Below are 16,924 nucleotides of genomic sequence, written 5' to 3'. Positions count from 1 at the left end.
GGACTGGGAGCATGGGGGACTGGGAGCATGGAACGCTGGGAGCATGGAACGCTGGGAGCATGGAACGCTGGGAGCATGGAACGCTGGGAGCATGGGAAGCTGGGAGCATGGGAGACTGGGAGCATGGAACGCTGGGAGCATGGAACGCTGGGAGCATGGAACGTTGGGAGCATGGGACGTTGGGAGCATGGGACGTTAGGAGCATGGAACGCTGGGATCATGGGAGACTGGGAGCATGGAACGCTGGGAGCATGGGAGACTGGGAGCATGGGGGACTGGGAGCATGGGGGACTGGGAGCATGGGAGACTTGGAGCATGGAACGCTGGGAGCATGGGAAGCTGGGAGCATGGGAAGCTGGGAGCATGGAACGCTGGGAGCATGGAACGTTGGGAGCATGGGACGTTGGGAGCATGGGACGTTGGGAGCATGGGACGTTGGGAGCGTGGGAGCATGGGAGAGTGGGAGCATGGAACGTTGGGAGCATGGAACGTTGGGAGCATGGGACGTTGGGAGCATGGGAGCATGGGAGCATGGGAGAGTGGGAGCATGGAACGCTGGGAGCATGGAATGCTGGGAGCATGGAACGCTGGGAGCATGGGAGACTGGGAGCATGGGACGCTGGGAGCATGGGACGCTGGGAGCATGGGCCGCAGGGAGCATGGAACGCAGGGATTATGGAACGCTGGGAGCATGGGAGAATGGGAGCATGGAACGTTGGGAGCATGGGACGCTGGGAGCATGGAACGCTGGGAGCATGGGAGACTGGGAGCATGGAACGCTGGGAGCATGGGAGACTGGGAGCATGGAACGCTGGGAGCATGGGAGACTGGGAGCATGGGGGACTGGGAGCATGGGAGACTTGGAGCATGGAACGCTGGGAGCATGGAACGCTGGGAGCATGTGACGTTGGGAGCATGGGACGTTGGGAGCATGGGAGAGTAGGAGCATGGGAGAGTAGGAGCATGGAACGTTGGGAGCATGGAACGTTGGGAGCATGGGAGCATGGGAGAGTGGGAGCATGGAACGCTGGGAGCATGGAATGCTGGGAGCATGGAACGCAGGGAGCATGGAACGCAGGGAGCATGGAACGTTGGGAGCATGGGACGCTGGGAGCATGGAACGCTGGGAGCATGGAACGCTGGGAGCATGGGAGACTGGGAGCATGGGACGCTGGGAGCATGGGCCGCAGGGAGCATGGAACGCAGGGAGCATGGAACGCTGGGAGCATGGGAGACTGGGAGCTTGGAACGCTGGGAACAGGGAACGCTGGGAGCATGGGAGACTGGGAGCATGGGAGACTGGGAGCATGGAACGCTGGGAGCATGGGAGACTGGGAGCATGGAACGCTGGGAGCATGGAACGCTGGGAGCATGGAACGCTGGGAGCATGGGAGACTGGGAGCTTGGAACGCTGGGAGCAGGGAACGCTGGGAGCAGGGAACGCTGGGAGCATGGGAGACTGGGAGACTGGGAGCATGGAACGCTGGGAGCATGGGACACTGGGAGCATGGAACGCTGGGAGCATGAGAGACTGGGAGCATGAGAGACTGGGAGCATGGAACGCAGGGAGCATGGGGGACTGGGAGCATGGGAGACTAGGAACATGGGACGCTGGGAGCATGGGACGCTGGGAGCATGGGAGACTGGGAGCATGGGACGTTGGGAGCATGGAACACTAGGAGCATGGGAGACTGGGAGCATGGAACGCTGGGAGCATGGAACGCTGGGAGCATGAAACGCAGGGAGCATGGGGGACTTGGAGCATGGAACGTTGGGAGCATGGGACGCTGGGAGCATGGGACGCTGGGAGCATGGGAGACTGGGAGAAAGGGACGCTGAGAGAAAGGAACGCTGGGAGCATGGAACGCTGGGAGCATGGGAGACTTGGAGCATGGAACGTTGGGAGCATGGAACATTGGGTGCATGGGAGACTGGGCGCATGGGAGACTGGGCGCATGGAACGCTGGGAGCATGGAACGCTGGGAGCATGGAACGCTGGGAGCATGGGACGTTGGGAGCATGGGACGTTGGGAGCATGGAACGCTGGGATCATGGGAGACTGGGAGCATGGGACGCTGGGAGCATGGGAGACTGGGAGCATGGGGGACTGGGAGCATGGGGGACTGGGAGCATGGGGGACTGGGAGCATGGGAGACTTGGAGCATGGGAGACTTGGAGCATGGGAGACTTGGAGCATGGAACGCTGGGAGCATGGAACGCTGGGAGCATGGGAAGCTGGGAGCATGGGAGACTGGGAGCATGGAACGCTGGGAGCATGGAACGTTGGGAGCATGGAACGCTGGGAGCATGGGACGTTGGGAGCATGGGAGCATGGGAGAGTGGGAGCATGGAACGTTGGGAGCATGGGACGTTGGGAGCATGGAACGCTGGGATCATGGGAGCATGGGAGAGTGGGAGCAGGGAACGCTGGGAGCATGGAATGCTGGGAGCATGGAACGCTGGGAGCATGGGAGACTGGGAGCATGGGACGCTGGGAGCATGGGCCGCAGGGAGCATGGAACACAGGGATTATGGAACGCTGGGAGCATGGGAGACTGGGAGCATGGAACGTTGGGAGCATGGGACGCTGGGAGCATGGAACGCTGGGAGCATGGAACGCTGGGAGCATGGGAGACTTGGAGCATGGAACGTTGGGAGCATGGGACGCTGGGAGCATGGGAGACTGGGAGAAAGGGACGCTTGGAGAAAGGGACGCTGGGAGCATGGGACGTTGGGAGCATGGGAGACTGGGCGCATGGAACGCTGGGAGCATGGAACGCTGGGAGCATGGGACGTTGGGAGCATGGGACGTTGGGAGCATGGGACGTTGGGAGCATGGAACGCTGGGATCATGGGAGACTGGGAGCATGGGACGCTGGGAGCATGGGGGACTGGGAGCATGGGGGACTGGGAGCATGGGAGACTTGGAGCATGGAACGCTGGGAGCATGGAACGCTGGGAGCATGGGAAGCTGGGAGCATGGGAAGCTGGGAGCATGGGAAGCTGGGAGCATGGGAGACTGGGAGCATGGAACGCTGGGAGCATGGAACGTTGGGAGCATGGGACGTTGGGAGCATGGGACGTTAGGAGCATGGAACGCTGGGATCATGGGAGACTGGGAGCATGGAACGCTGGGAGCATGGGAGACTGGGAGCATGGGGGACTGGGAGCATGGGGGACTGGGAGCATGGGAGACTTGGAGCATGGAACGCTGGGAGCATGGAACGCTGGGAGCATGGGAAGCTGGGAGCATGGGAGACTGGGAGCATGGAACGCTGGGAGCATGGAACGTTGGGAGCATGGGACGTTGGGAGCATGGGACGTTGGGAGCATGGGAGCATGGGAGAGTGGGAGCATGGAACGTTGGGAGCATGGAACGTTGGGAGCATGGGACGTTGGGAGCATGGGACGTTGGGAGCATGGGAGCATGGGACGTTGGGAGCATGGGAGCATGGGAGAGTGGGAGCATGGAACGCTGGGAGCATGGAATGCTGGGAGCATGGAACGCTGGGAGCATGGGAGACTGGGAGCATGGGACGCTGGGAGCATGGGCCGCAGGGAGCATGGAACGCAGGGATTATGGAACGCTGGGAGCATGGGAGACTGGGAGCATGGAACGTTGGGAGCATGGGACGCTGGGAGCATGGAACGCTGGGAGCATGGGAGACTGGGAGCATGGAACGCTGGGAGCATGGGAGACTGGGAGCATGGAACGCTGGGAGCATGGGAGACTGGGAGCATGGGGGACTGGGAGCATGGGGGACTGGGAGCATGGGAGACTGGGAGCATGGGAGACTTGGAGCATGGAACGCTGGGAGCATGGAACGCTGGGAGCATGGGAAGCTGGGAGCATGTGACGTTGGGAGCATGGGACGTTGGGAGCATGGGAGCATGGGAGAGTGGGAGCATGGAACGTTGGGAGCATGGAACGTTGGGAGCATGGGAGCATGGGAGAGTGGGAGCATGGAACGCAGGGAGCATGGAACGCAGGGAGCATGGAACGCAGGGAGCATGGAACGTTGGGAGCATGGGACGCTGGGAGCATGGAACGCTGGGAGCATGGAACGCTGGGAGCATGGAACGCTGGGAGCATGGGCCGCAGGGAGCATGGAACGCAGGGATTATGGAACGCTGGGAGCATGGGAGACTGGGAGCTTGGAACGCTGGGAACAGGGAACGCTGGGAGCATGGGAGACTGGGAGCATGGGAGACTGGGAGCATGGAACGCTGGGAGCATGGGAGACTGGGAGCATGGAACGCTGGGAGCATGGAACGCTGGGAGCATGGGAGACTGGGAGCTTGGAACGCTGGGAGCAGGGAACGCTGGGAGCAGGGAACGCTGGGAGCATGGGAGACTGGGAGACTGGGAGCATGGAACGCTGGGAGCATGGGAGACTGGGAGCATGGAACGCTGGGAGCATGAGAGACTGGGAGCATGGAACACTGGGAGCATGGAACGCAGGGAGCATGGGGGACTGGGAGCATGGGAGACTAGGAACATGGGACGCTGGGAGCATGGGACGCTGGGAGCATGGGACGCTGGGAGCAGGGAACGCTGGGAGCAGGGAACGCTGGGAGCATGGGAGACTGGGAGCATGGGAGACTGGGAGAAAGGGACGCTGGAAGCATGGGAGACTGGGAGCATGGAACGCAGGGAGCAGGGAACGCAGGGAGCAGGGAACATAGGGAGCATGGAACGCTGGGAGCATGGGAGATTGGGAGCATGGGACGCTGGGAGCAGGGGACGCTGGGAGCATGGGATGCTGGGAGCATGGGAGACTGGGAGCATGGAACGCTGGGAGCATGGAACGCAGGGAGCATGGGGGACTGGGAGCATGGGGGACTTGGAGCATGGGAGACTGGGAGCATGGAACGCTGGGAGCATGGAACGTTGGGAGCATGGGACGCTGGGAGCATGGGACGCTAGGAGCATGGGAGACTGGGAGCATGGAACGCTGGGAGCATGGAACCCTGGGAGCATGGAACGCTGGGAGCATGGGAGACTGGGAGCATGGGACGTTGGGAGCATGGGACGTTGGGAGCATGGGAGACTGGGAGCATGGAACGCTGGGAGCATGGAATGCTGGGAGCATGAAACGCAGGGAGCATGAAACACAGGGAGCATGGGGGACTTGGAGCATGGGAGACTGGGAGCATGGAACGTTGGGAGCATGGAACGCTGGGAGCATGGAACGCTGGGAGCATGGAACGCTGGGAGCATGGGAGACTGGGAGCATGGGACGCTGGGAGCATGGAACGCTAGGAGCATGGGAGACTGGGAGCATGGAACGCTGGGAGCATGGAACGCTGGGAGCATGAAACGCAGGGAGCATGGGGGACTTGGAGCATGGAACGTTGGGAGCATGGGACGCTGGGAGCATGGGACGCTGGGAGCATGGGACGCTGGGAGCATGGGAGACTGGGAGAAAGGGACGCTGAGAGAAAGGGACGCTGAGAAAAAGGGACGCTGAGAGAAAGGGACGCTGGGAGACTGGGACGCGGGGAGCATGGGAGACTGGGAGAAAGGGACGCTGGGAGAAAGGAACGCTGGGAGCATGGAACGCTGGGAGCATGGGAGACTTGGAGCATGGAACGTTGGGAGCATGGAACGTTGGGAGCATGGAACGTTGGGAGCATGGGACGCTGGGAGCATGGGAGACTGGGAGCATGGGGGACTGGGAGCATGGGGGACTGGGAGCATGGGAGACTGGGCGCATGGGAGACTTGGAGCATGGAACGCTGGGAGCATGGAACGCTGGGAGCATGGGAAGCTGGGAGCATGTGACGTTGGGAGCATGGGACGTTGGGAGCATGGGAGCATGGGAGAGTGGGAGCATGGAACGTTGGGAGCATGGAACGTTGGGAGCATGGGAGCATGGGAGAGTGGGAGCATGGAACGCTGGGAGCATGGAATGCTGGGAGCATGGAACGCAGGGAGCATGGAACGCAGGGAGCATGGAACGTTGGGAGCATGGGACGCTGGGAGCATGGAACGCTGGGAGCATGGAACGCTGGGAGCATGGAACGCTGGGAGCATGGGCCGCAGGGAGCATGGAACGCAGGGATTATGGAACACTGGGAGCATGGGAGACTGGGAGCTTGGAACGCTGGGAACAGGGAACGCTGGGAGCATGGGAGACTGGGAGCATGGGAGACTGGGAGCATGGAACGCTGGGAGCATGGGAGACTGGGAGCATGGAACGCTGGGAGCATGGAACGCTGGGAGCATGGGAGACTGGGAGCTTGGAACGCTGGGAGCAGGGAACGCTGGGAGCATGGGAGACTGGGAGACTGGGAGCATGGAACGCTGGGAGCATGGGAGACTGGGAGCATGGAACGCTGGGAGCATGAGAGACTGGGAGCATGGAACACTGGGAGCATGGAACGCAGGGAGCATGGGGGACTGGGAGCATGGGAGACTAGGAACATGGGACGCTGGGAGCATGGGACGCTGGGAGCATGGGACGCTGGGAGCAGGGAACGCTGGGAGCAGGGAACGCTGGGAGCATGGGAGACTGGGAGCATGGGAGACTGGGAGAAAGGGACGCTGGAAGCATGGGAGACTGGGAGCATGGAACGCAGGGAGCAGGGAACGCAGGGAGCAGGGAACATAGGGAGCATGGAACGCTGGGAGCATGGGAGATTGGGAGCATGGGACGCTGGGAGCAGGGGACGCTGGGAGCATGGGATGCTGGGAGCATGGGAGACTGGGAGCATGGAACGCTGGGAGCATGGAACGCAGGGAGCATGGGGGACTGGGAGCATGGGGGACTTGGAGCATGGGAGACTGGGAGCATGGAACGCTGGGAGCATGGAACGTTGGGAGCATGGGACGCTGGGAGCATGGGACGCTAGGAGCATGGAACGCTGGGAGCATGGAACGCTGGGAGCATGGAACCCTGGGAGCATGGAACGCTGGGAGCATGGGAGACTGGGAGCATGGGACGTTGGGAGCATGGGACGTTGGGAGCATGGGAGACTGGGAGCATGGAACGCTGGGAGCATGGAATGCTGGGAGCATGAAACGCAGGGAGCATGAAACACAGGGAGCATGGGGGACTTGGAGCATGGGAGACTGGGAGCATGGAACGTTGGGAGCATGGAACGCTGGGAGCATGGAACGCTGGGAGCATGGAACGCTGGGAGCATGGGAGACTGGGAGCATGGGACGCTGGGAGCATGGAACGCTAGGAGCATGGGAGACTGGGAGCATGGAACGCTGGGAGCATGGAACGCTGGGAGCATGAAACGCAGGGAGCATGGGGGACTTGGAGCATGGAACGTTGGGAGCATGGGACGCTGGGAGCATGGGACGCTGGGAGCATGGGACGCTGGGAGCATGGGAGACTGGGAGAAAGGGACGCTGAGAGAAAGGGACGCTGAGAAAAAGGGACGCTGAGAGAAAGGGACGCTGGGAGACTGGGACGCGGGGAGCATGGGAGACTGGGAGAAAGGGACGCTGGGAGAAAGGAACGCTGGGAGCATGGAACGCTGGGAGCATGGGAGACTTGGAGCATGGAACGTTGGGAGCATGGAACGTTGGGAGCATGGAACGTTGGGAGCATGGGACGCTGGGAGCATGGGAGACTGGGAGAAAGGGACGCTGGGAGCATGGGACGTTGGGAGCATGGGAGACTGGGCGCATGGAACGCTGGGCGCATGGAACGCTGGGAGCATGGAACGCTGGGAGCATGGGACGTTGGGAGCATGGGACGTTGGGAGCATGGGACGTTGGGAGCATGGAACGCTGGGATCATGGGACGCTGGGAGCATGGGGGACTGGGAGCATGGGGGACTGGGAGCATGGGAGACTTGGAGCATGGGAGACTTGGAGCATGGAACGCTGGGAGCATGGAACGCTGGGAGCATGGGAAGCTGGGAGCATGGGAGACTGGGAGCATGGAACGCTGGGAGCATGGAACGTTGGGAGCATGGAACGCTGGGAGAATGGGACGTTGGGAGCATGGGAGCATGGGAGAGTGGGAGCATGGAACGTTGGGAGCATGGAACGTTGGGAGCATGGGACGTTGGGAGCATGGGACGTTGGGAGCATGGGACGTTGGGAGCGTGGGAGCATGGGAGAGTGGGAGCATGGAACGCTGGGAGCATGGAATGCTGGGAGCATGGAACGCTGGGAGCATGGGAGACTGGGAGCATGGGACGCTGGGAGCATGGGCCGCAGGGAGCATGGAACACAGGGATTATGGAACGCTGGGAGCATGGGAGACTGGGAGCATGGAACGTTGGGAGCATGGGACGCTGGGAGCATGGAACGCTGGGAGCATGGAACGCTGGGAGCATGGAACGCTGGGAGCATTGGAGACTGGGAGCATGGGACGCTGGGAGCATGGAACGTTGGGAGCATGGGACGCTGGGAGCATGGGAGACTGGGAGAAAGGGACGCTGGGAGCATGGGACGTTGGGAGCATGGGACGTTGGGAGCATGGGAGACTGGGCGCATGGAACGCTGGGCGCATGGAATGTTGGGAGCATGGAACGCTGGGCGCATGGAACGCTGGGAGCATGGGCCGCAGGGAGCATGGAACGCAGGGATTATGGAACGCTGGGAGCATGGAACGTTGGGAGCATGGAACGTTGGGAGCATGGGACGCTGGGAGCATGGGAGACTGGGAGAAAGGGACGCTGGGAGAAAGGGACGCTGGGAGCATGGGACGTTGGGAGCATGGGAGACTGGGCGCATGGAACGCTGGGCGCATGGAATGCTGGGAGCATGGAACGCTGGGAGCATGGGACGTTGGGAGCATGGGACGTTGGGAGCATGGGACGTTGGGAGCATGGAACGCTGGGAGCATGGAACGCTGGGAGCATGGGACGCTGGGAGCATGGGAGACTGGGAGCATGGGGGACTGGGAGCATGGGGGACTGGGAGCATGGGAGACTTGGAGCATGGGAGACTTGGAGCATGGAACGCTGGGAGCATGGGAAGCTGGGAGCATGGGAGACTGGGAGCATGGAACGCTGGGAGCATGGAACGTTTGGAGCATGGAACGCTGGGAGCATGGGACGTTGGGAGCATGGGAGAGTGGGAGCATGGAACGTTGGGAGCATGGAACGTTGGGAGCATGGGACGTTGGGAGCATGGGACGTTGGGAGCATGGGAGCATGGGAGAGTGGGAGCATGGAACGCTGGGAGCATGGAATGCTGGGAGCATGGAACGCTGGGAGCATGGGAGACTGGGAGCATGGGACGCTGGGAGCATGGGCCGCAGGGAGCATGGAACGCAGGGATTATGGAACGCTGGGAGCATGGGAGACTGGGAGCATGGAACGTTGGGAGCATGGGACGCTGGGAGCATGGAACGCTGGGAGCATGGAACGCTGGGAGCATGGGAGACTGGGAGCATGGGACGCTGGGAGCATGGGCCGCAGGGAGCATGGAACGCAGGGATTATGGAACGCTGGGAGCATGGGAGACTGGGAGCTTGGAACGCTGGGAGCAGGGAACGCTGGGAGCATGGGAGACTGGGAGCATGGAACGCTGGGAGCATGGGAGACTGGGAGCATGGAACGCTGGGAGCATGAGAGACTGGGAGCATGGAACACTGGGAGCATGGAACGCAGGGAGCATGGGGGACTGGGAGCATGGGGGACTGGGAGCATGGGAGACTAGGAACATGGGACGCTGGGAGAAAGGGACGCTGGGAGCATGGGACGCTGGGAGCATGGGAGACTGGGAGCATGGGACGCTGGGAGCATGGAACGCAGGGATTATGGAACGCTGGGAGCATGGGAGACTGGGAGCATGGAACGCTGGGAGCATGGGAGACTGGGAGCATGGAACGCTGGGAGCATGGGAGACTGGGAGCATGGAACGCTGGGAGCATGAGAGACTGGGAGCATGGAACACTGGGAGCATGGAACACTGGGAGCATGGGGGACTGGGAGCATGGGGGACTGGGAGCATGGGGGACTGGGAGCATGGGGGACTGGGAGCATGGGAGACTAGGAACATGGGACGCTGGGAGAAAGGGACGCTGGGAGCATGGGACGCTGGGAGCAGGGAACGCTGGGAGCAGGCAACGCTGGGAGCATGGGAGACTGGGAGCATGGGAGACTGGGAGAAAGGGACGCTGGAAGCATGGGAGACTGGGAGCATGGAACGCTGGGAGCATGAAACGCTTAGAGCATGAAACGCTGAGAGCATGGGACGCTGGGAGCATGGGGGACTGGGAGCATGGGAGACTTGGAGCATGGGAGACTTGGAGCATGGGAGACTTGGAGCATGGGAGACTTGGAGCATGGGACGCTGGGAGCATGGGACGTTGGGAGCATGGGAGCATGGGAGAGTGGGAGCATGGAACGTTGGGAGCATGGAACGTTGGGAGCATGGGACGTTGGGAGCATGGGACGTTGGGAGCGTGGGAGCATGGGAGAGTGGGAGCATGGAACGCTGGGAGCATGGAATGCTGGGAGCATGGAACGCTGGGAGCATGGGAGACTGGGAGCATGGGACGCTGGGAGCATGGGCCGCAGGGAGCATGGAACGCAGGGATTATGGAACGCTGGGAGCATGGGAGACTGGGAGCATGGAACGTTGGGAGCATGGGACGCTGGGAGCATGGAACGCAGGGATTATGGAACGCTGGGAGCATGGGAGACTGGGAGCTTGGAACGCTGGGAGCAGGGAACGCTGGGAGCATGGGAGACTGGGAGCATGGAACGCTGGGAGCATGGGAGACTGGGAGCATGGAACGCTGGGAGCATGAGAGACTGGGAGCATGGAACACTGGGAGCATGGAACGCAGGGAGCATGGGGGACTGGGAGCATGGGGGACTGGGAGCATGGGAGACTAGGAACATGGGACGCTGGGAGAAAGGGACGCTGGGAGCATGGGACGCTGGGAGCATGGGAGACTGGGAGCATGGGACGCTGGGAGCATGGGACGCTGGGAGCATGGAACGCAGGGATTATGGAACGCTGGGAGCATGGGAGACTGGGAGCTTGGAACGCTGGGAGCAGGGAACGCTGGGAGCATGGGAGACTGGGAGCATGGAACGCTGGGAGCATGGAACGCTGGGAGCATGGGAGACTGGGAGCATGGAACGCTGGGAGCATGAGAGACTGGGAGCATGGAACACTGGGAGCATGGAACGCAGGGAGCATGGGGGACTGGGAGCATGGGGGACTGGGAGCATGGGAGACTAGGAACATGGGACGCTGGGAGAAAGGGACGCTGGGAGCATGGGACGCTGGGAGCAGGGAACGCTGGGAGCAGGCAACGCTGGGAGCATGGGAGACTGGGAGCATGGGAGACTGGGAGAAAGGGACGCTGGAAGCATGGGAGACTGGGAGCATGGAACGCTGGGAGCATGAAACGCTTAGAGCATGAAACGCTGAGAGCATGAAACGCTGAGAGCATGGGACGCTGAGAGCATGGGACGCTGGGAGCATGGAACGCAGGGAGCAGGGAACATAGGGAGCATGGAACGCTGGGAGCATGGGAGTTTGGGAGCATGGGATGCTGGGAGCAGGGAACATAGGGAGCATGGAACGCTGGGAGCATGGGATGCTGGGAGCATGGGACGCTGGGAGCATGGGATGCTGGGAGCATGGGAGACTGGGAGCATGGGGGACTGGGAGCATGGGGGACTGGGAGCATGGAACGCTGGGAGCATGGAACGTTGGGAGCATGGGACGCTGGGAGCATGGGACGCTGGGAGCATGGGACGCTAGGAGCATGGGAGACTGGGAGCATGGGACGCTAGGAGCATGGGAGACTGGGAGCATGGAACGCTGGGAGCATGGAACGCAGGGAGCATGCGGGACTGGGAGCATGGGGGACTGGGAGCATGGGAGACTGGGAGCATGGAACGCTGGGAGCATGGAACGTTGGGAGCATGGGACGCTGGGAGCATGGGAGACTGGGAGCATGGGACGCTAGGAGCATGGGAGACTGGGAGCATGGAACGCTGGGAGCATGGAACGCTGGGAGCATGGGAGACTGGGAGCATGGAACGCTGGGAGCATGGAACGCTGGGAGCATGGAACGCTGGGAGCATGGGACGTTGGGAGCATGGGAGACTGGGAGCATGGGAGACTGGGAGCATGGAACGCTGGGAGAAAGGAACGCTGGGAGAAAGGAACGCTGGGAGCATGGAACGCTGGGAGCATGGGAGACTTGGAGCATGGAACGTTGGGAGCATGGGACGCTGGGAGCATGGGAGACTGGGAGAAAGGGACGCTGGGAGAAAGGGACGCTGGGAGCACTGGTTCAGTCAGTCAAGACATTAGACTTCAGTCATGGCAAACCAGTGACCAACACACTGTTTACCTTGGTGCTGGAGGTAGAGGGGGGGCAGGTCGGTCTGGATGACTCGGGGGGGCAGGCTGCTGCTCCTGCTGGACTGGCTGAAATACTGTTTGACCCAATCAAACAGCAGAGGGTGGGTGTCGCCGGCGCCGGTTGGCCGGTGGAAGTCAATGATGCGAGCACTGAAACAAACACAAGTACAGGTGACCTCACCTGAGGCTCCTTCAGGTTAAAACCCAAACGGTCCTGTTCCAGATATGTCCTGTTGCCATGGTAACTGACTCGGGGTTGGCAACTTGGAGCACATCTGAGGAAGACCAGGACCTGATCAGGTTTCCAGATGTTTCTGTGCAGGTGTTTCCACCTGACAGCCTGTTGTAGGTCAGCATCAGAGCGCCCACCTGATCCCGAGCGAGGTGAGGAGGACGTAGATCTCGGTGGCTCCGATCCAGGCCCGCGTTCCCTGCAAACGCTGGTTAAAGTGCGCCGCGCCCTGGGGGTCCAGTCCTTCTCTCCAGGCCTCCTCTATCATCCTCTGCAGCTCTGGAACAGAAGGTACCGTCCTGTCTGGAAGCAAGGGAACAGTTATCTCCTGACCCAGATAAGCCGGTCGCCTCATCAGCTTATAAAACCCTCCACAACATCGTCACCATGTTCCTGAAGTCAGCGCTGTGGTGGTGAGTCAGAAACCGCTCCGCAATCAGCTGATGGAACAGCTGTGGAACCAGGAGAAATCAGCTGATCCCACACGGGGGGGGGGGGGGGGGGGGGGGGGGGGGGGTGTGTCACTGCGGCGTGACCAGTGATGGTCCAACACAGTAACACAAGAAATATTTCAGTTGATGGTGAGTCAGGATCACGCCGCGTGAGGAAACCTTCACGTATGTGCATTTATAAATGATGTGGATCCTGGATTTTTCCTGGAATTATGTTTGTTAGTTTTATGGATCCATGCTGATTTATTCTTGATGATACATGTATAAATGAGTGAATATGTTGTTAAATCTGTAAATAAATAAATGTGAAACTGATGAAACTGCAGCTGTTTACCTGAAAAAGATGGGTTAGACACCTGCCGGCTCCTTCCACAACTACGCCGCTCTCTCCCATGACTGGTCAGTGCTTACAGATGATTCTATTCTTTTCTATTCTATTTATTTAGCAGACCCTTTGATCCAAAGCCATGTGCATATGGGAGTGAGAACAACACAAGCAGGAACTCCAACCAGTAGGACCATCATAGGACGGTGCTGGTGGACTAACAGGTCCAGTAGGATGGAGGCTGGGTCAGCCCTCCATGGGGGGGGCGCTGACAGGAACATGTTCTGGAGTGTTTTTAATAAAGTAAATGAAATTTGTTTCTTCATAAAGTTTTCTGAAAATAAAGGAGATCTAAGTCCGAAATAAGTCTGAGACCATATTTAAAGGTGTTTTCCTGGGGCAGTCCACTGGGGGGCGCTGCGTGTGGTCCTGATGTGGAACAAGCAAACGCCACAGAAGCTTTCTTCTTCTGTGGTACAGCTAAGGAACGTCTTCTCACCTGTTAGAACTGTAGAATACGTATCTGTCCTCTGCAGGGACGACAGCAACATCTGGAAGTTTCTGTAGCCACACCCCCAGCCTGCGTCCCCCGCCGAGGACGAGAAGTGGTCCGTCTCTGCGCTCAGCCACACGCGGACGCTGTCCCCCTTCTTCGTCTGGTAGTAGTCGTACAGAGCTGCCAGCACACCTGGACACAGGTGGACAGGGGGACACCGGTGGACATGGGGACATACTGGTGGACATGGGGACACAGGTGGACATGGGGACACACAGGTAGACATGGGGACATACAGGTGGACATGGGGACACACAGGTGGACATGGGGACACACAGGTGGGCATGAGGACATACAGGTAGACATGGGGACATACAGGTAGACATGGGGACACTGGTGGAAATGGGGACACACAGGTGGACATGGTGACACTGGTGGACATGGAGACACACAGGTAGACATGGGGACAAAGGTGGACATGGGGACATACAGGTGGACATGGGGACATACAGGTGGCCATGGGGACACACAGGTAGACATGGGGACACAAGTGGACATGGGGACACACAGGTGGACATGGGGACACACAGGTAGACATGGGGACACAGGTGGACATGGGGACACACAGGTGGACATGGGGACATACAGGTAGATATGGGGACACGTGGACATGGGGACATAAAGGTAGACATGGGGACACACAGGTGGACATGGGGACATACAGGTGGACATGGGGACATACAGGTGGACATGGGGACATACAGGTGGACATGGGGACACACAGGTGGACATGTGGACATACAGGTGGACATGGGGACACACAGGTGGGCATGGGGACATACAGGTAGACATGGGGACACTGGTGGAAATGGGGACACACAGGTGGACATGGGGACACTGGTGGACATGGAGACACACAGGTAGACATGGGGACATAGGTGGAGATAGGGACACACAGGTGGACATGGGAATATACAGGTGGACACACAGGTAGACATGGGGACATACTGGTGGACATGGGGACAGACAGGTAGACATGGGGACATACAGGTAGACATGGGGACACACAGGTGGACATGGGGACATACAGGTGGACATGGGGACATACAGGTGGACATGGGGACACACGTGGACATGGGGACATACTGGTGGACATGGGGACACAGGTGGACATGGGGACACACAGGTAGACATGGGGACATACAGGTGGACATGGGGACACACAGGTAGACATGGGGACATACAGGTGGACATGGGGACACACAGGTGGACATGGGGACACACAGGTGGGCATGGGGACACACAGGTGGACATGGGGACACTGGTGGATATGGAGACACACAGGTAGACATGGGGACATAGGTGGACATAGGGACACAGGTGGACATGGGGATATACAGGTGGACACACAGGTAGACATGGGGACATACTGGTGGACATGGGGACACATGGGGGGGGGGGGGGGGTGTGTCACTGCGGCGTGACCAGTGATGGTCCAACACAGTAACACAAGAAATATTTCAGTTGATGGTGAGTCAGGATCACGCCGCGTGAGGAAACCTTCACGTATGTGCATTTATAAATGATGTGGATCCTGGATTTTTCCTGGAATTATGTTTGTTAGTTTTATGGATCCATGCTGATTTATTCTTGATGATACATGTATAAATGAGTGAATATGTTGTTAAATCTGTAAATAAATAAATGTGAAACTGATGAAACTGCAGCTGTTTACCTGAAAAAGATGGGTTAGACACCTGCCGGCTCCTTCCACAACTACGCCGCTCTCTCCCATGACTGGTCAGTGCTTACAGATGATTCTATTCTTTTCTATTCTATTTATTTAGCAGACCCTTTGATCCAAAGCCATGTGCATATGGGAGTGAGAACAACACAAGCAGGAACTCCAACCAGTAGGACCATCATAGGACGGTGCTGGTGGACTAACAGGTCCAGTAGGATGGAGGCTGGGTCAGCCCTCCATGGGGGGGGCGCTGACAGGAACATGTTCTGGAGTGTTTTTAATAAAGTAAATGAAATTTGTTTCTTCATAAAGTTTTCTGAAAATAAAGGAGATCTAAGTCCGAAATAAGTCTGAGACCATATTTAAAGGTGTTTTCCTGGGGCAGTCCACTGGGGGGCGCTGCGTGTGGTCCTGATGTGGAACAAGCAAACGCCACAGAAGCTTTCTTCTTCTGTGGTACAGCTAAGGAACGTCTTCTCACCTGTTAGAACTGTAGAATACGTATCTGTCCTCTGCAGGGACGACAGCAACATCTGGAAGTTTCTGTAGCCACACCCCCAGCCTGCGTCCCCCGCCGAGGACGAGAAGTGGTCCGTCTCTGCGCTCAGCCACACGCGGACGCTGTCCCCCTTCTTCGTCTGGTAGTAGTCGTACAGAGCTGCCAGCACACCTGGACACAGGTGGACAGGGGGACACCGGTGGACATGGGGACATACTGGTGGACATGGGGACACAGGTGGACATGGGGACACACAGGTAGACATGGGGACATACAGGTGGACATGGGGACACACAGGTGGACATGGGGACACACAGGTGGGCATGAGGACATACAGGTAGACATGGGGACATACAGGTAGACATGGGGACACTGGTGGAAATGGGGACACACAGGTGGACATGGTGACACTGGTGGACATGGAGACACACAGGTAGACATGGGGACAAAGGTGGACATGGGGACATACAGGTGGACATGGGGACATACAGGTGGCCATGGGGACACACAGGTAGACATGGGGACACAAGTGGACATGGGGACACACAGGTGGACATGGGGACACACAGGTAGACATGGGGACACAGGTGGACATGGGGACACACAGGTGGACATGGGGACATACAGGTAGATATGGGGACACGTGGACATGGGGACATAAAGGTAGACATGGGGACACACAGGTGGACATGGGGACATACAGGTGGACATGGGGACATACAGGTGGACATGGGGACATACAGGTGGACATGGGGACACACAGGTGGACATGTGGACATACAGGTGGACATGGGGACACACAGGTGGGCATGGGGACATACAGGTAGACATGGGGACACTGGTGGAAATGGGGACACACAGGTGGACATGGG

General features: G+C 59.5%; 1 protein-coding gene across 1 annotated transcript in view; it reads right to left on the bottom strand.

Annotated features, from left to right (window-relative positions):
* Positions 1-16,924, bottom strand: part of zufsp (zinc finger containing ubiquitin peptidase 1) — a 162,645-nt gene that overhangs the window by 130,819 nt on the left and 14,902 nt on the right. The window contains exons 7-10 of the mRNA XM_079240935.1: positions 16,035-16,223; positions 13,813-14,001; positions 12,674-12,839; positions 12,294-12,454 (exon numbers count right to left, since the gene is read on the bottom strand). Coding sequence (XP_079097061.1) covers positions 12,294-12,454; positions 12,674-12,839; positions 13,813-14,001; positions 16,035-16,223 — 705 coding nt within the window. The remainder of the gene's footprint in view (positions 1-12,293; positions 12,455-12,673; positions 12,840-13,812; positions 14,002-16,034; positions 16,224-16,924) is intronic.

This window comes from Telmatherina bonti, assembly GCF_933228915.1.
Source record: "Telmatherina bonti genome assembly, chromosome: 5".
Lineage (NCBI taxonomy): Eukaryota > Metazoa > Chordata > Actinopteri > Atheriniformes > Telmatherinidae > Telmatherina > Telmatherina bonti.
The sequence above is the reverse complement of the archived record's forward strand: the minus strand, read 5'-3'. Positions and strand labels throughout refer to the sequence as shown.